Source organism: Quercus robur, chromosome 2 (genome assembly GCF_932294415.1).
Source record: "Quercus robur chromosome 2, dhQueRobu3.1, whole genome shotgun sequence".
NCBI classification, from domain to species: Eukaryota; Viridiplantae; Streptophyta; class Magnoliopsida; order Fagales; family Fagaceae; genus Quercus; species Quercus robur.
In genome coordinates this window covers 73,056,403-73,076,015 of record NC_065535.1, presented here as the reverse complement: position 1 = coordinate 73,076,015, position 19,613 = coordinate 73,056,403, and the positions used below count along the sequence as shown (strand labels likewise).

Genomic DNA, 19,613 nt, shown 5'->3' with positions numbered 1-19,613 from the left:
TAGATATATACATATTTTTGGATAAATATAAAAGAAAGTAGTATTTCATTTACAACTATAATAGTTGTGTCTATCTAAAATGTTAAATGTTATCAACAAAGCCTAAAATCAATAAAATAGAATTACCTAAGGATAGAATTTAAATAAAAAAGAGAGATAAAAAAATGTAAAAGAAAAAAAAGATCGAATTTGTATTTTTTTTTTCCTATGTTTCTTTAAAAAACGTAAAAGGAAAAAAAGATAGAACCTGCATTTTTTTTTTTTTTGGTGGATAAATTTGCATCTTATGTCATCTTTTTCCTAATAATAAAGTAAAAAAAAAAATTAAGTATTTGAGTTTCACCTAAACTACTTCTTTTTGTTCATATCATCTTCTTCACAATCTAAAATTCCCACTATATATACAAAGTTTTTTGGTGTTTCATTATTTCTACTATGTACTTTACAATTATTTGCTATATTCTTCCTTTCTCAAGAAAATTGATGTGATTTGTTTTTCATCATTTTGTTGGCGCCTTCAGATAAACAGCATGGAGAATAGGTCGGTGCTTCATGTAGTTCTCCGTGCTTCGAGGGATGCAGTTATACAGAGTCATGGAAAGAATATGGTCCCCAAGGTTTGGAGTGTTCTAGACAAGATCAAGTACTTCTCTGAGAGAGTCCGTAGTGCTTCTTGGGTAATATAAAGTTGATATTAGTATCTAATTTGGGCATGAAATATGTGAAGTTTTGGTAACTGAAAAATTTTGGTAGGTTGGAGCCACAGGAAAAGTACTAAAGGATGTTGTTGTCGTTGGTGTTGGTGGCAGCTTCTTAGGACCTCTATTTGTGCACACTGCTTTTCAAACAGGTTGGGTGTTGCAGGCCCTTATGTGCACCACCTCTATGTTGTCCTTTTTTTGTGATAATGTTATTATTTTACTATTAAAATTTTTGAAGCCTGTCGTGCAAAAAAGCTCAATCGACATGTTCATGGTTTAGTGGTTGCATCTTATAGATCCAGAGACTATCAAATCTGCAAGGGGACACCAGCTATGTTTGTGAGTGTTAATATTTCACTATGATACCATAAGTAATGAAGTATTCAAATTCTAGATGTAGATCTTCCTTTTGAGGTCTTACTTTTGTATATATAACTTTTTTTTTTCTTTCTTCAAATTGAATAGATTTTGTGTATTTGTTGCCTTTTTATTATATATAATATGATTTTTATCAACAAATTTTATAGATAGGTTGAAATTCTATGTTTGACCACACATTTTAGTGTTTTTTTTAGAAGTCAATATAGCAAGCAATATATTTGTATTTTTTAATTTCTTATTACATGATTATTTGTTGTTGACATCAATATTTTATAATGCATTTAATTTGTTATCGCTTTTGTTTGGTGCTTTGTTCCATGTAATCTATATTCTTTAATTAAAAGCAAAATTTGCTTTCAAACATGAAATTGGATACAAGAGAATTCATCCGTCCAAATTTCTATGTAAGTCTACCTTTACTTAACTCTATTTTTTTTTAAGCTAAAAAATTTGGATATTTTTTCATTAATCAATTGAGGCTTTGGCCTAATTTTCTTTTCAACCGTTTCAATTATTGAATTCATTATTTTTTCATGTGTAATATTAATATCTGTGTGTTTTTTTTTTAATGATAAAAAAAATATATATGTGTTCTTAAAGGTTAAAACACAATACAATTACAAACATTACTTTAAGTTAGAGTGTTATATTTATTTATTAGTAAGTTAGAATGTTACATTAAATTTGAGTATTATATTTTTATTTATTATTAATTTAGAAAGTTACATATGGATACATATACTGGTTTAGGGTTGATATAACTTATAATCATTTGAATGAAATTAACACTAAAAAAAATTATTTAAATATCAAAATAAGAAATAAAAATTAAATTTCTTTTAAGTGTACAAGTACAATTTCATTTTATTTCTTATTAAATTTAATTATATTATCAAAATATTTTTTATTAAACACTACATTGCACGGGCATAATAAAAAATAGTTCTATCTCTTAAAAGTGGTCAATTTTTATAATATTATGTCTAAAGATTTTAATAAAGAACAATGACAAAGAAGAACAATGATACTCTAAAAACATAGTGTACAAATAAGTATTCAAAGATTTTCCAAATGAAAAAAATACTTCTAACATTTTTTAATCATTGATATTATTTTTAACAATACTTCTAGTCACTAACAAATTAGTACTTATTTTGTTATAATAATTATTAAAATATATAATTATTTATACATATATTTTATAAGTTTTTTCATAAAACCGTGTAACGCACGGGTCTATAACTAGTATATAATAAAAGTTGGGCTTAAACGCCGTGGTTACACCACATGGCTTCACCAAATTACAGAAATTTTAATAAATTTTTAGATTTTAAGAATAGATATATACATATTTTTTGGATAAATATGACAAATCATGTAATGAAAGAAAGTTGTATTTGATTTACAACTATAACAGTTGTGTCTATCTAAAATGTTATCAACAAAACCTAAAATCAATAGAATAGAATTACCTAAGGATAGAATTTAAATAAAAAAGAGAGATAAAAAAAAAGTAAAAGAAAAAAAAGATCGAATTTGCATTTTTTTTTTCCTATGTTTCTTTAAAAAATGCAAAAGGAAAAAAAGATAGAACTTGCATTTTTTTTCCTCCATTTTCTTTTTTTTTTTGGGTGGATAAATTAGCATCTTATGTCATCTTTTCCTAATAATAAAGTAAAAAAAAAAAGTATTTGAGTTTCACCTAAACTACTTCTTTTTGTTCATATCATCTTCTTCACAACCTAAAATTTTCATTATATATATACAATTTTTTGGTGTTTCATTATTTCTACTACGTACTTTACAATTATTTGCTATATTCTTCCTTTCTCCTCTCTGCCCTACATACAACCTTGCAAGTAATTTTTTTCCTTTCATTAAATTGAATAGATTTTGTGTATTTGTTGCCTTTTTATTATATATAATATGATTTTTATCAACAAGTTTTATAGATAGGCTGAAATTCTATGTTTGATCACACCTTTTAGTGTTTTTTTAGAAGTTAATATAGCAAGCAATATATTTGTATTTTTTTAATTTCTTATTACATGATTATTTGTTGATAACATTAATATTTAATAATGGATTTAATTTGTTATGGCTTTTGTTTGGTGCTTTGTTCCATATAATCTATATTCTTTAATTAAAAGCAAAATTTGCTGTCAAACATAAAATTGAATACGAGAGAATCAGTCTGTCCAAATTTCTATGTAAGTCTATCTTTACTTAACTCTGTTTTTTTTTTTTTTTTTTTAAGTTAAAAAATTTGGATATTTTTTCATTAATGAATTGAGGTTTTGGCTTAATTTTGTTTTCAACCATTTCAATTTTTATTTTTTTGAAGCCCAACCGTTTTAATTATCGAATTCATTATTTTTTCATGTGTAATATTAATATTTGTGTTTTTTTTTATGATAAAAAAATAATATATGTGTTCTTTAAGGCTAAAACACAACACAATTACAAAACATTACTTTAAGTTAGGGTGTTATATTTATTTATTAGTAAGTTAGGTTGTTATATTTATTTATTAGTAAGTTAGAATGTTACATTAAGTTAGAGTATTATATTTTTATTTATTATTAATTTAGAATGTAACATGTGGATACATATTCTGGTTTAGGGTTGATATAACTTATAACCATTTGAATAATATCAACACTAAGAGTCCATTTGGATACAACTTATTTTTGCTGAAATTGAAAATTGAAAACACTGTAGCAAAATAATTTTTAAATGTGTGAATAGTATCATGAGACTCGTAAACAGTGCGTGAATAGTGCCTTTTGTCCCCTGCACAGTGCTCACATGTGATGTTACTGTTCACGGGCTAGAAAAAAAAATCGGCAGAAAACGCAAACATGGGTTTGGAAACGCGGATCCAAACCCACACTAAAACAAATGATTTAAATATCAAAATAAGAAATAAAAATTAAATTTCTTTTAAGTGTACAAGTACAATTTATTTTTTAATCTTAAATTTTGAATGAATTCTTTTTTCATTTTATTTGTTATTAAATTTAATTATATTATCAAAATATTTTTTATTAAGCCGCATATTACTAGTATGTGTGTATATATATATATTAGACCCAAAAGCAAAACAGAGAGGAGATAGATGTTGAAAACGAATTAAACTCAAGCCATATATTACAATGAAAAGCCTACTGAGATACTGAACAAGACAATATGGGCTACAGAATTTGTCTATCTAGACACACAACATATATTCCACATTCACCGAGGGCCCAACATTTAATTGGGCTTTGCACAGGGACTGCTTTCAGGTTCCGGAGGGCTCTAGCTAACAGATTACACCTTTTGAATAAATCTTAATTTATTTTCCACTCTTTGTATCTATAATATTTTCACAACAATTTAACAATAAATCATAAATAGCAGATTATTATAGTTAGGTTGTTATTGTTGAGATAAAAAAATAATTTCAGATTATTATAGGTTGTTAAATGAGTGTTGGTACAATTTCAGTTGTTATTGTGAAAGTGTTATGATGTTGTGGACGTAGCACTTCTCATTTTATTAATCAAAATTTTAAATTGTGAATAAATTTTACTTAATTTTTTTTTTTTTTTGAGAATCAAATTTTACTTAATTGACCCATCTCAATTTTTATTTTTAAAATTGTACCAACACTCATTTAAAATATTAATGTCTATTGTTTCCTTTAATATTCAATTTTCTTGCCATATAAAACTCATTAGCTTTAAGAGAATTTAACTAATATGTTTCTAAAAATATGTTTCTAAAAATATACAAGTAAATCTCTTTAGTAAATGCAAATTTTCTTTTCCAAAAACAAACTCTTTTTCCTTTTTTATTAGAAGAAAAGATACTATGATTTTTAAGACTAAAAGTTTAGGATATTTCCTGTCTTTTCATCTATAAACAAAAGAAAAGTTTTGTCCCATCCAAAAACAGGAAAAAAGTTTTACACTTAGCATTGTTATTATATATTTTTATCTTTTACATTTTTAAGGTTAAGAAAAATAAAAGTGGTATTAATTCAAAATTAATAATTGATTTCTATACATTTTATGTTTTCTAAAAACTATTATCATACTCTAATCTAATGTGCAATCTTTAGTTTATTTAACACAAAAACCTTGATGGATTTCAATAAAAAAAAAAAAAAAAAAAAAAAAAAATCCTTGATTTAAACTGCTTAAGGAATATTAAGTGTTTATGAATATATATATATATATATAAGTGTGATTAATGTAATTTAAATGATAATTATACAGTGATAATATAATTTAAAGGATAATTACATAATGATATAAGGATATATAAAATACTTGTCTTGAATTATATAAAATTCACTTAATAAAATTTTCTTATGAACGAGAAAATTACATATATAATAAATCATGTTAAAAACATGTTTTAATATATATGATGTTGTGAATGCCTTTCAATTCATAATGGGTTTCCCCTTCCTTCTTCTCACGTACGTCCATGCATGCAAAGTAGGGCATGGATTCATTTCTGCCAATTGCTGCAAGAGAATCGCCTTGGGGGCAAGGTCTAAAATTTTAGGGCATCTGGGTACGTAGGGTGTCTGATCAAGTACTCTCTTGTATATGAAAAGAAGGAAAAACAAAATGACACAAAATTGGTGGTGTAAATGTAATGACTGATATAACCACTTCTTGTATGGGGTATCATGATACCCCATACAAGAAGTGGTTATATAATTGTCAATCAAATAATGATTAAAACAAAAACTAGAATGAAGAACCTTTTTGGTTCGATTTGAAAGGACAGCTACACACACGCTTATATATAATTGTATTCACCAAATATTGGATGTCCACTCAAGATAAGAAGTCAACGTTTTGAATCCACACAAAGATATATAGCATATCAAATCGTAATTCTGGTCCATGAATTAATCATATTCATACCTGCTAAAAATAGTAGAAACCTTATATACTTCTAGTACTGCTCTTAGTTTTTTTGTTACTAAATTCTGTAACTAACAGATTTTACGTAGTAGTATGAATGTATAATCCCTGTTTATTAGTAATTGCATACTATATAGTAACAAAAATTATGAATTCTAACAGCAAAATTTAGGGCCCGTGAGCCAGTGAGCAGTGACACCAAATTTGTCAAAGTTTTAGGTGAGATAATCGGTCAATGAAACATGAAAACTTTTTAGTAACCGTGTACCTATAGGCCTTAGCAAAGACATGCTTTAAAAAGACAAACTTGCATGTCTCTCTTTCACATGTTGGTCCAGCTGATTGTTTGAAATGGACATCAATGTTTAGACTTTAAAGGAGACTAGTCGCAAACCCGTGTAATACGCGGAAAAATTTGACATCATAATTTTTTTTTTGTTAATGAAAAAAAATGGGTAGATGGGACGACCTAGGTTGGACTTGAGACTTATAAGTAAAAGTCACAAACTCATCTCAAAATAATGTGATTACATTCTAATATAGAGTAGTATATATCCTGTAGGTAAAGAAGTCTATATCTTGATATATATATATATATATATATATGTATATCCAAGGAAACATGTTGCAATTTGCTTTCAATTATTATATATGGCAAGATATTTTGTAACATGATATAATATAGCGAAATATGCATCAAAATCCAACACAATAAAAAAAAAATGGAGAATGTACAATTTTGATTAGAACATGAAAATGAATCTTGATTATTTCATAGGAAGCTAACATTATTTTTCATTTTTTGAGAAGTTAATGAGCAATTTATACAAACTTTGTTTATTAAACCAAGCTATAACAATTTATATTTTGATATTCACTAAACTCATATATGAAAATCACCTATTTTATAGAATTTTTTCTCCACAATTTAATAAACTTGAAAACAAAGGAATCTAAATGTGTAGTAAATCTTAGTCAATCAATAAATAACACAAAAGGGGTAGGAGAAAGCAAAATTAGTCATGATAGAATTGTTTATACATGCCCATAATTGTTTTTTAATACCATAGAACCAGTTCATTTTGTTGAGCTATTCACAAATTTATACATTTAATACTCTTGTTCTCTACGACTATATCTAGTTTGATCTCTTCCAGTTCTAGGTCTACAACTTTAGCCCAAATTATAGCATATAAGCCAATGATCATGCAAAATGAACCTAGCAAGATGAAGCCTGTTGAGGGCCATTTGTAAGAAAGAAAGCCCAATAACAAGGGTAACAAAAAATTGACAAAGTAGACAGCAAAACCATTAGGCCCAAGCGGCAGGAATAATGGATTACAGGCCCAAGAAATAAACAAATGGGTCTTGAAGAGACAAGTGGACTCAAAGAAGCCCGAAAAAAAAAAAAAAATAACATCCCATGGGCAGTGTATGAGATAGAAAAGCGAGAAAGGGCCACCGCAGACCCAAGGTAATGCAAACTAAGAAAGTAAGGGGTTTATGGCAGGCTCATAAACCTCAAGGATGAGAATAAGGTTATTGAGTTAGGGAAGCCCAATGAAGTTAGTAAAAAACCCATGGGAGTGTGGAATTAGCAAATGGGCCGAAGAAGCCCAAAGAAAGCAAATGGGCCAAGGATGCCCAAAGGAAAGCTTAAAGGGACATAGGAGCCTATAAGTAAAAGCAAAACAATGGCTATGCCAAGCCACTGAGAGAAGGAATAAATGGCTGGCCCAAAAGAGACCCAGCAGGATTAAGTTATTACGGCAAGAATAACAATACAACGTTGCAAGAAATAAAGAAACCAAGAAGTGGACCAAAGAAATGTAAGGCCCATCATCACACAAAGCCCAGCTCTTGGATGGAGCGGGAAAACAAAGGACAGCCCACATAAGAGTCAAAAAACACGGACGGCGAAGCCTTCAGACCACGGCAGACGAATGGGCAGTAGATAAGTTTTGGACACATATAAAATGAAGGCACGCGCAAGGCCCAGGCACCACCAGCCTGTATCCAGCCAATACAGAGCATGGTGAGGTTGGGGGGTCAGAGGATCAGAGGGCATGGTTTGGGGTGGAAAGAGGGGAAAAATCTATTTTTATGGTTCCAGCTCAGGCTTTTTTAGGGGGGTGTCCTGCTGGGATGACTTACTACTCAAAAGAGGCAAGTTGAGTTAGAATCATTAGGTACATGCCATGAGGGATAGGGAGAGAGAAATAACCCAGACCGTGGCAGGAAAAGGTGTCACGGCAGACTAGCAAACAAAATACTCTTCCTTGTCTGGCAATAGGAAGGCGACACACAGAGGGAACAGTGATGGTCGGCCAGTACACCCAGACCAGACAAAGGGAATTAAGGGTTAAAACAGTAAAATCGGGTCACGGTAGGCACTATAAAAGGAGGGTCTTGCAGTGAACAGAGGAGGGAACAACAGAAATGGAACTTAGAAAAGGAAATAGAAAACTTAAAAGAAGTAGAAAATGAAAACATAGTGAGAAGAAAGAAAGAAATAGTGAGAGTTAGAAAGGTGGGCATGCACCGGTAGATTAATCCCTTCTCTCCCTCATGAAACCTAGCCCTCTGTAAGAGAAAACTTGAAAGTACTTATGCAGAAGACTACTCAAGCCCGTTTCCCTCAGGGCCGTTAACCTCTATGGCAGGATTCTTTCCTAAGAGATTGACTGCTTTGAGGATGGACGTTCTCCCATTTGTGGTTCTGCTCTTGCGAATGAAATTTCTGGTCTAATTCCTCTAGTATTCTGATTAACCCGTGAACATTGGATGTTTTCTCTGTTATTTCTTTTCTTCCTCTCTTCCCTAAAAGGAAAACAAATAGTGTTGTTATTATAATTGATGTTAAGTGCTATTTGGTCATTTTCCCATTTAAGTGGGTAGATATTTTCTGTTTATTCTATTATTATTATGTCTGCCTGCCACAATTTGTTTGAAACAGTTCCGCCTGCCGTGAACACGTTCCTGTCAGACTTGGCTTAGTTTGCGCACAAGTCGGACCACCTTAAGTCGAAGCTGGACCGATCCTGACTCTCTTATCCAGAAAAACTTGGGCTTAGTGCAGCAAGAGGCCCAATACCACTAGCACAGCCCACCCTCCTTTACAATTGGTGACTCCACTAGGGAGTTGGGAAGCAGATAGGGGCAAAAAGAAAAAAGAAAACAGAGCTCCTCGCAAACAATGCCACCAAAGTCCAGGACGACACGGAATATGAGTGTCGTACCCTCGCAAGCAGAATCCAGGCCAACAACACCTCACCAATAGCAACTTAATCAAATGGAAGGTGCCAACAGAACGAGGGTTGATTCTCAGCCTCAAAAAAGAGTCCCCACAAACAATGTCAACATTTTCATTGAAGTGTTGCAATCACTGCAGCACTCGTAGTAACAAATGATGGAAGAAATCCGTCAACTGAAAGTGAACAAAACAAAGGAAAAAGGCAGCCAGCATGACCTAGATCATGCAGCAGACAGAGAGGAGACACTGGCAGGAGGTGTCCCACGGAACGCTGAACAACGCTTCATTACTATGGCTGAAGTAGCGACTCTCCTGGAGCAAGAGAAAGCCAGAACACCAAAGGAGAGGTTTTACGCACGAAGACCTCCTTACCTTCTAAATATACTCAGCAAACCATACCCCGAGAGGTATGAGCCAAGGGCCTTTGCACAATACGATGGCAGGAAGGGAAGTGCAGTAGAGCACATGAGCAAATTTATTAATACCCTTGGCCCTTACACAGCAGACGAAGACTTATGTCTGTGGGAGTTTTCAAAGTCACTGTGTGACCGAGCATACACCTGGTACATTAGCTTAAAACCAAGATCGGTCCCAATTTGGGATGACATGGTGGACGTATTTTGCACTAAGTACTTTCACGGAGAGGAAACAGTAACACTCGCCACCTTGCAAGCGACCAAGCAAAAGAACGGTAGGATTTGATGGAATATATCAAACGATTCAGGGACATAGCACGTGACTGCTACAACCACTGTGAAGAAAGGATGTTAGTAGAAATGTGCATGACCAACATAATTCGGGAATTCAGAGCTGTCCTGGAAAATCTAGAGATTTCCCAGTTCGCACAACTATTGTAGAAAGCTAGAAAGACGGCTCAGTCTGTAAAACCCAGTTCAGACAAAAGAAACGCCCCGCAAGCTATGGCAGTGTCCGCTGGAGAGCGGAGAAGGAAAACAGAGGGAAGGGAGTATGATACGCCCCCACCCTTACCATGTACTCCTAAGGAACTGGATGTGTTACTTAACAAATGGATAGCAGACGGGATCTTTAAACCCAACCAAGTTTCTAGAGAGCCCACGGAGGAAGAAAGGAAAGATCCTCGCTTTTGCCGCTTGCACAACTATGTACAACATCCTACCGCAGAATGCTGGGCGCTTCGCAGACTGGTGCACCGTAGGATTAAAGAAGGCATCTTGGAGCTAACCCAGCAGGAAGTCCAAAGAAACCCGCTCCCAAACCACAAGGGAAAAGGTGTAGCAGCAGTAGTAATATGCGCAGACCCCGGAGAAGACGAGGAAGAAAACTTGGCCCTGCCTGTAGCGACGATTACCATTCTGCAGAAGAGTGCCAAGTTTAAAAATCTATTTGACCAGTTGGGACTTACAGTAAAAGAAAGGAAAATAACCACGGAGGCTTTGGTAAGTATTGCCTCCGGGGCAGGGGTGGAGTGCCTGTTAGTAGAAATGCCAGAAGATAGAGCCCTCCTATAGGAATCAACGGAAATCACATTCAGCAGTGAAGATATGGAGGTGGGGCACCTAGATCATAGGAGGCCTCTCTATTTAGCAGCTTCCATAAATCAAATCCCCATCAAGAGGGCCTTGGTGGATACAGGTGCCTCCGTAAACCTCATTCCGTTGAGCACCTTGAAAGTAGTAGGAATTTCAGAAAGAAAGATCCAAGGATGCCCGATGGAAGTAACGAGGTTCGGTGGAAGAGGTGAGTATACCGCAGGCTACATTCAGCTGTGCTTGAAAGTAGGCCCTATAGCTTCGTTAGCTCGTTTCCATGTGGTCAGAACGGAAGTATCCTATCATGTGCTTTTGGGAAGGCCCTGGTTACACAAACACCGACTGGTCCCATCCACTTACCACCAATGTGTGAAAGGAAGATTGAATGGCAGGATGATACACATAGCTGCAAACCCCTCGCCATTCAAGCAGGCAGAAGCCCACTTGGTGGAAACCATGTTTTATGACTAATGGGCTCCATCTGGGGAAAACTCGGTTTCAAAGCCACGAGGAACCTTTGTGCCTAGATGGGAAGATGTCCAAGATGACCCAGAACCCGATTTAAGAGAACTACTAGCACGAAAGAAGAAAAGAAAAGAAGCGCCTGCTGCAAACCTAGACGAAATGCCTTAGTGCATCAAGGTCCAAGGCCTTGATGACAGGATTGTGTATAAGTTATGAATGTGCGTAGGGCCCACGGGTAAGATGTAAGTGGGTCCCACCCAAAAAGGGTAACATGAGAGTTTGGCGTGTTGCGTTGCTGAAGAAAGTTTGGGAAAAGAAGAAGAGAAGGAAGAGGAAGTTATGGCAGAAAAGGACGCATAGGTTATGGTAGAGGAAGAGTTGGAAGAAGTTGACTTAGGGCCTGATTCACGAGAACCAAGGCCTATCTCAATTAGTGCAAGCCTGACCGAAAAGGAGAAGTCAGAACTCATACTGTTATTGAAAGAATTCAAAGACCTTTTTGCTTTGGACTACAGTGAAATGCCAAGACTGGATCCCGGGCTAGTTGCGCATACATTAAATGTAGACCCACAGGCCAAGCCAGTGGCCCAGCCTGCTAGGATATTTCACACAAAAATAGAAGGGCAGATAGTCAAAGAGGTGCAAAAGTTGCTGGGTGCAAAAGTTGCTGGCCGCAAGATTCATCAAGCCTATTCAGCATCCTCGCTGACTATCCAACATAGTACCAGTAAAGAAGAACGGTCAGATAAGATGCTGTGTAGATTTTAGAAATCTCAACAAAGCTTGTCCAAAGGACGAATTCTCATTGTCAAACATGGATTTACTAATAGATTCTACAGCAGGAAGCGCCATGTTTTCATTCATGGATGGTTTCAACGGATACAATCAGATCAGAATGGCACCAAAGGATGCAAAGAAAACTGCTTTCAGAATACCCATGGACAATTTTTACTACACTGTGATGCCCTTCGGGTTAAAAAATGCGGGCGCAACTTACCAATGAGCAATAACAGTTATATTTCACGATGTGATGCACCAGGAGCTAGAAAACTATGTGGATGACATAGTGGTTAAGCCAAAAAGGAGAGAAGAGCACTTTTGTGTGTTAAAAAGGGTATTCGAAAGATGCAGAGCTTTTAAATTAAGAATGAATCCCCTCAAGTGCGCATTCGGAGTGTCCTTTGGGAAATTCCTAGGTTTCCTGGTTCACAGTCGGGGCATAAACGTGGATCCGGCCAAAGCCACGGCCATAGCAACTATGAGACCTCCGGCCACAGTAAAGGAGTTGAAGAGCTTCTTAGGAAAAGTCTCCTATATCTGGAGATTCATCCCTGGATTGGCATCAATCACCTTTGCCTTCACCAAGTTGCTCAAGAAGGGGCAAAGTTTTGAGTGGGGGGAAGCGCAGCAGATAGCCTTCAAAAGGCTACAGCAGATAATGATGAACCTCCCCACGGTGCAGGCCCCTATTCATAAAAGACCACTACTACTCTATTTGGCCACCAACTCGTATGCTATCGGCGCACTAATCACTCAGGAAGATGGAAGTGATGTCGAGCAGCCAATATACTACATTAGCCGTGCCTTAAAAGATGCAGAAACTCGTTACCCAAGGGCAGAGAGAGCGTGTCTGGCCATTATATACGCTTCGCAGAGGTTACGTCACTATTTCTTGGCCTACAAAGTATGGCTGATGACTAAGTCCCATGCCATTAAAGCTCTGTTACAACAGTCGATCCTCTTCGGCAGGATATCCCAGTAGTTGCTACAGTTATCACAATAGGACTTAAGAATGGGGACACCTAGGGTAGTGAAAAGTCAGGCTATAACGGATTTATTGGCACAGTTTCCAAGAGAGGAAGAATTCCCACTGGATGATGAAGTTCCAGGGGAAGTAGTCATGGCAGAAGAAGTCAGAGAACAGTGGGTAATGAAGTTCAATGGATCTTCTACTACCCATTCCGGGGGGGTAGAAGTAGTTTTGTATCATGAAGAAGACAAGGCAGTGGCGCTATCATTTAAGTTGGAATTCCCCTGTTCGAACAACACAGCGGAGTACGAGGCCTACTTAACTGGGCTTGCCACGGCCCTCGAAATGAGAGTCAAACATTTGAAAGTATTGGGAGATTCGAACTTGGTTATCTGCCAGGCTAAGGGAAGCTTTTCCTTAAAGAAGCCTAGCCTAGCCCCGTATAAAGCGATGGTCCAGAGAATGGAAGAGAAATTTTCAACCTTTGAAATTGAGCATGCTCCGAGAAATGAAAATTGGTTTGTCGATGCATTGGCTACACTGGGTTCGCAAATAATCTTCAAAAGGAGTATTGCCAGGATAGAAGTCAGTAAAAGGGAAGAATCCATCATTGAGGTACTGAAGGAAAAGTTCCGGGAGGAACAGGGCGAAGGGGATTGGCAGATCCCCATAAAGGAAATCTTGGTAAAGGGAGACGATGCAGCAGAATTAAAGATGTTAAAAGATTATGCCTTGGTAAAAGAAGAGTTGTATCGCAGGATGCTAGGTGGGGTCTTATCCAGATGCGTGGGGCAGGAAGAAGCCCAAAGAAAATTGAAAGAAATATACGACAAGACTTACGGGTCTTGCAGAGAAGTCAGTCTTTACCGCAGACTTCAGAGAGCAGGCTTCTATTGGCCAAGTATGGGTAAAGATGCAAATTAAGTCCAAACCCAGTGTGGGACCTGCCAGCTTGCAGCAGACAGGGAGGAAAGTTATGGTGTATTCGTCAACGAGGATTGGAAAAGCCCTTTCATACAGTACCTAACAGAAGGCATCCTGCCACAAAAGCACAGTGAAAGATATAAGCTTAAGAGGTTGGCAACACGTTACTTCTTGCATAACATGGTCCTTTTCAAAAAAGGATATGATGGGGACCCTTTGAGGTGTTTGGGCCCTGAAGAAGCAAAAGAAATAATAAAAGAGGTGCATTCAGGAGAATGTGGTGAGCACCAGGGGAAGAAAAAGCTTTACAAATGCCTGCTGCAAACGGGCTACTACTGGCCAACTATGAAAAAAGATGCGGCAGAATTTGTGAAAAGGTGTCACAATTGCCAAGTACAAGCCAACTTGATTCATACCTATCCACAGGGCTTGCACAGCATGGTTACCCTATGGCCCTTCCACACTTGGGGGCTAGATTTGGTAGGGCCAGTCAACCCACCATCCCGTGGATACATATGGATATTAGTGGCTACAGAATATTTTACTAAATGGGCAGAAACAGTGCCACTCTGTAAGGCCACAGGGGGAGCAATGGCAAATTTCATCAAAGAAAATATAATTGTGAGGTTTGGAGTGCCCCACCGGATCATCAGTGACAACGGCACACCATTTGTCAACAGTGATGTAAGAAAGATGTTAGAGTTCTACCAAGTCAAGCACCACAAGTCTTCACCTTTTTACCCTCAAGGGAATGGGCAGGCAGAGGTAACAAACAAAACTCTCATAAAGATCATTAGCAAAATGAGCTAAGAGTATACGGGAGGATGGGCGATGCACCTGCCAAATATACTCTGGGCTTACAGAAAATCACCAAAGTCAGCCACAGGCTTTTCACCCTTTTCCTTAGTCTATGGAACTGAAGTAGTGTGTCCGGCAGAAATAATGACACCGTCCCTGAGGGTCATGTAGACACGAGAAAAGGAAAAAGAGGGAGAAGTCTTCGAGGACCTAGAAGGACTTGATGAAAAGAGAAAAGAAGCCCAAGAACGCAGCCGTAGATACAGGCAAAAGATGACAGAAACCTACGGTAGGATGACCAAAGAAAGAGTGTTTGCAAAAGGACAATTAGTGTTAAAGGTGGCAAACTATGTCAGGCGAGGTCTGGCAGGACCATCTAAGTTTGCACCAAAGTGGGAGGGACCCCTTGTGATAAGGGAAGCGCATCAAAGTGGGTATTATCGCCTAACTCAAATGGATGACAGAGACTTGATGGATCCCGTCAGTGGGAAATGACTGAAACGTTATTTTGCTTAGGAGAAAGAGTTATGTGGTTGTCCCTTTCTTTTGTTAAAAAAAAAAAAAAAAAAAAAAAAAAAAAATTTATGTTTCCATCACTTTTTTTTTTATTCTTCCAAGTGACTATGTCACAGAAGAAAAAGTTGTAACGTGCTTTCATGAGTATGTAATGAAAAAGTACGAAATATTAGCATCATAACATAGCAACAATAAAAGAAGTAGCAAAGTGTAGCATCATTACAAACCCAAACTGTGGCAAACACACGCCAAATAACTACAGTAGGAAACATATAAGTGTTCTATGCGACATAACAAAAACAGGAAAGCAAAGAAAAGGGAAAGGAATTGCGCCATCATCAATGGAGTCCGGAAATGAGATTCTGGTCTCCAAAACGACTGGGCCCAGTAACGCCAGAAAGAAGGCGCTCACGACAACCCTCCAAGTCCGCCACCTCTTTCTTCAAAAACTCAATGTCGGCATCTATGGCGTCAACGACTGGCTGAACTCTTCTCATAAAAAGGGCTCGGGAAACTTCACGAAGATGTCAAGAACAAACTCCACAGCAAAACCCACGCTGATAAGCTCCTGAATCACAGCCCTCCATTGCAGGATTCTCTCGGCAGAAATAGAATCAAGGAAGTTATACTCAATATCGTTCAGCACGCATCCTAACATTTTCAAGAAATGCTCCCTAGCAGAACGACCGAGACGAAATTCTTGCATAAAGTTGCCATGACTACTACAGATCATCACTAGGTGAGAAACGCAATCCTCAGGGACTCAGAAGCCATAAAAATCCACGTAAGGAGGACCGGAAGTCCAGAAGTCTGTCGGACCAAGGTCGTTAACCTCTGGCTGGTCAAAGTGGGCAAAGAAGGTCGCAGCATCATCCGGGACGGTAGCAGAACTACTACCCACATCAAACTGAGAAGGGACAGTAGGAAGTGGACCTGTAAAAAAAAAAAAAAAAAAAAAAAAAAAAAAAAAAAAAACGCAAGGCAAAATAAGAAGCCATGGTATGGGAAGAGAAGACTTACAGAAAAAAGATAATGTAATAAAAGGGAAAGGAAACTTACTGGAGCTACTAGGAATGGGGGCTGCGAGTGTAGTAGAAACAAGTACTGTAGGTACAGCATAAGCAGGAGCAGTAGGTATGGCTGACAAGGATGCTAAAAGTATGACAGGAATGGGCGCTATGGGTGTGGCAGGAGCAGGCATTTTCATGCCTGCTGCAATTCCTGGCCCCTCAAAAGTCTCTGCAAGCAAGGAGATAGGCGTACAAATGAAATGCAAGTACAAAAAAAAGAAGAGAAGAAAAAGAAAGGGAGGAAAGATACATACCCATGAAGTCAGGCTTTGGCAAAGCACTCTCCTCTTCATCGGAATCGGAAATCCTCTTCTTCAAGATGGGCGCATCATCGGGATCCTCAAGAATGTCATCGGACCCCTCCGAGGATAAGTCCGTATCAAGACCACGGGTAGCGGAGCTGGGAATGGAGGAAAGAGTAACAACAAGGGAAGCACCGCCCTTTGCAGCCTGGGAGATAGCTGCAAAAGGGTCACTGATCGAAATAACAAGTGGCAGAATGGAAGGAACGGTCTTGGTTTGAACGGCGATAGGAGGAATGGCTCCCTCTGGAGGAGTGGGTGTCTCAACAGACAAAGGTGTAGTCTCACCAATCCCTTCAATATGAGTACCCCCTCTGGGTACCGGCTTGTCAGAAAGGGTGGGAGTTTTGGCATGAGCCTTATATGCAGCAGTAGAGGGAGCGGGTGTTGCGAATACTACATCAGCCCCATAAAAAAAGCCTTCCATGGATATATTGATAAAGGTTCAGGCTCCTCCTAAAAAGAAAAAATAAAAGGGGAAGAAGGTGAATACAAATACCAACGTGAAGACCAAAGGAATTATTAAGCAAAAACAAAAGACACATGACAAAGGGAGCATGTGCGAAAAAAAAAAAAAAAAAAAAAAAAAAAAAAAAAAAAAGACTTACCTTAGATTCAGGCTCATCAAGCAAAATAGGGCGGGTAATTGATGAGTCTTCCTTATGCTTAGACTAAAAGAAAAGAGGCAGAGGAAATTAGCAAGGTTAGCTGCAAGAAAGTCAAGAAGTATTTTTGTCAAAAAAAAAGGAAGAGATAGCTTACCCTCCGTTCAGCAGCAGATACGGGGTGAGAGGTTGTCTTCTTTTTGCTACCGCGAGTTTTGCTAGCCAGGGAAGGACCAATAGGTGGTAGTGGGGTGGCAGGCTTGGTCTTGCCGGCAGATTTGGGCTTGGCAGGAACTTTGTTACTCGGTACAGAGATGTTTATTACCTTGACCTTTTTCTTCTAACCGGGAGGGTAATCACCAGCATGCCAGCACCATCCTTTTTTCTCTGCGTCCCATTCAAAAATGGCTGACCAGCTTTGTTTCCTAGCATACGCCAAAACAGACTTGGAAGGAAGAAGCAAGCGAGGGTTAACCGAGACAACCATACCTAGCCCATCAGGGGGAATAAGGGAGAAGCCACGGCTACCCGCTAGCTCATCCACAAATGTAGTCATCATCGCGTGCCAATAACCGTGCATAGGAAGAGTATAAAGACCCTCCCTTAGTGAACCAAGAACTGTAACAGCATTGAGGCACTGCCTCCAAAACTCAAAGGTAGTGTGCTGTAGGAAAGGGCGGATTGAAGTAAAAGATTCCATGAGGAAGGAAATGTCGTCGGGGATATCTTGATCCAACCCAAACTGCCTTCTCACCCAGTTGGCAGGATAGTGAACAAACCTAATGCCTTCATCGGCTAGGTAAAGCAGCCATCCGGCATTAGTGGCCACTAGATAAGTGATCCCTATTTCATCAAAACTAACCAAGGGGGTGGTAGTTCCAACGGTGTCAACAAGCAAACCCATGGTAGAATCCATACAAGTATAATTTGCGCCTAAGTTTCTATAGGCCCTCCAAGAAAAATCGATGCCCTCATCAAAAGATTCAACCACAGAATAGCCAATCGGCTTCAAACCAGACCAACAAAAAGCAAGCGGAAAATCGAATTCAAACCTACCGCAAAAGTCAGTAATCACTCTTGGACATGTCTGGTACTTCTCTTTAGCAAACCGAGCAGATCTACACTTTGTCAAGTACTGAGCACCACACTCAAACAACAACTGCTGAAGTATGGTACAGTGAACGGAAGAGGTAACAATGTGGCAGGACCCAGCTTGACTCTCATCACTATGAAGAATGTCTAATTGGACATACAGATGCCCCAGGAACATGGGGGCCAGCGGCAGGCCCACACCAGCAGATATTTTAATAGTCAAACGAAAGTATAAAGGCTTTATGGCGTAGTGGGGGTGGGACCCAAAAACAAATTTGCAAAGCCAAAATGCAATAAAAGCCGCACGGCGAGCAGCAATAGAAAACTTAGAAGAAGAACTAACCCAGTTTGACAACTTGGCGTTTCCGGCCATCTTTTTCCTCAATTCAGCCTCAATGGTCTCTTCCTCCGGAGAAAACTCTAGGGTGGCAGGATCGGCATCACCAAGAATGGGCAGGAGTAACTGATTAGCCACATCTTCAAGGGTCACGGTGAGTTTGCCGCACGAGAAAAAGAAGGTGTGGGTAGTGGCACACCACCGTCGGACCAAATGTCAGAGGTTATAGAGGTCCCGAAAGTTCGACAGGGAGCGAGATGAGACTGTAGCCTTCAAGACGCCGGCTCGTTGCAACAACCCCATAAAGCCCATATCGGAAAGCTCACTATCAACCCACTCTCTCCAACCCGAGGTAGTGCCGAACCCAAATTCGAAATGAATGGATACGGGAAGTGATATGCCTTGGCGAATGGCCAGATCGAGGATTGAAGATGCTAACGGAGCCCAAGAGATGTTGGGGTTTCACCGGACAAGGGCAAGCCATACACGACCCGGCGGCGGCAGCGCATAATCACTGGGAACTTTTGGAAAGTGAGGGTCGACTTCATACCACGGGTCGATCAAAGAAGCGCATTCACTGCTAGGGTCGCGCTACGTCTCTTCCTCAGCGAATTGCTCTGACTCGAAATGTTCCATCTCCTCACCTACATCAGGAATTGCGGGAGAGTTGAAAGTGATTGCCTTCCCTTTGTGGTGGGAAGAGCCTTGACTTTTCACTGACGACATGGTGAGAGGTTTTAGTCGGAGAAGATGGGTACGGATGTTTAAAGGGGAGAAGATAGTGAAGAGTAAGAGACGGAGAGTATATGTTCTTGGAAAAGAAGGAGTTTGTGTTTAAAGTACAGTAGGATTCTTCCTTAAATACCCAGGGCATTAATAACAGCACGAATGAAGGTGACAGGTCAGCCATCAGAATGGGATGAAATTAATGAAGTAGCGGCTATGCTTAGAGAATAACTACCAAACTAGGAAATTCGAAGAGA

General features: G+C 38.2%; 3 protein-coding genes across 3 annotated transcripts in view; 2 read left to right on the top strand and 1 right to left on the bottom strand.

The window, feature by feature from the left end:
• Positions 1 to 19,613, bottom strand: part of LOC126714934 (WAT1-related protein At5g40240-like) — a 69,417-nt gene that overhangs the window by 20,673 nt on the left and 29,131 nt on the right. The window lies entirely within an intron of this gene.
• LOC126714927 (G-type lectin S-receptor-like serine/threonine-protein kinase SD2-5) overlaps positions 1 to 19,613 on the top strand; it is a 149,960-nt gene that overhangs the window by 107,600 nt on the left and 22,747 nt on the right. The window lies entirely within an intron of this gene.
• LOC126703018 (uncharacterized) lies at positions 13,029 to 13,910 on the top strand. Its single transcript, XM_050401914.1, has one exon. It carries the CDS (start codon positions 13,029 to 13,031, stop codon positions 13,908 to 13,910), a length of 882 nt encoding a protein of 293 aa, XP_050257871.1.

Bases quoted from the DNA above. Each gene is read 5' to 3' on its own strand.
- LOC126703018 (XM_050401914.1), top strand. From the start codon at position 13,029: ATGGGGACACCTAGGGTAGTGAAAAGTCAGGCTATAACGGATTTATTG.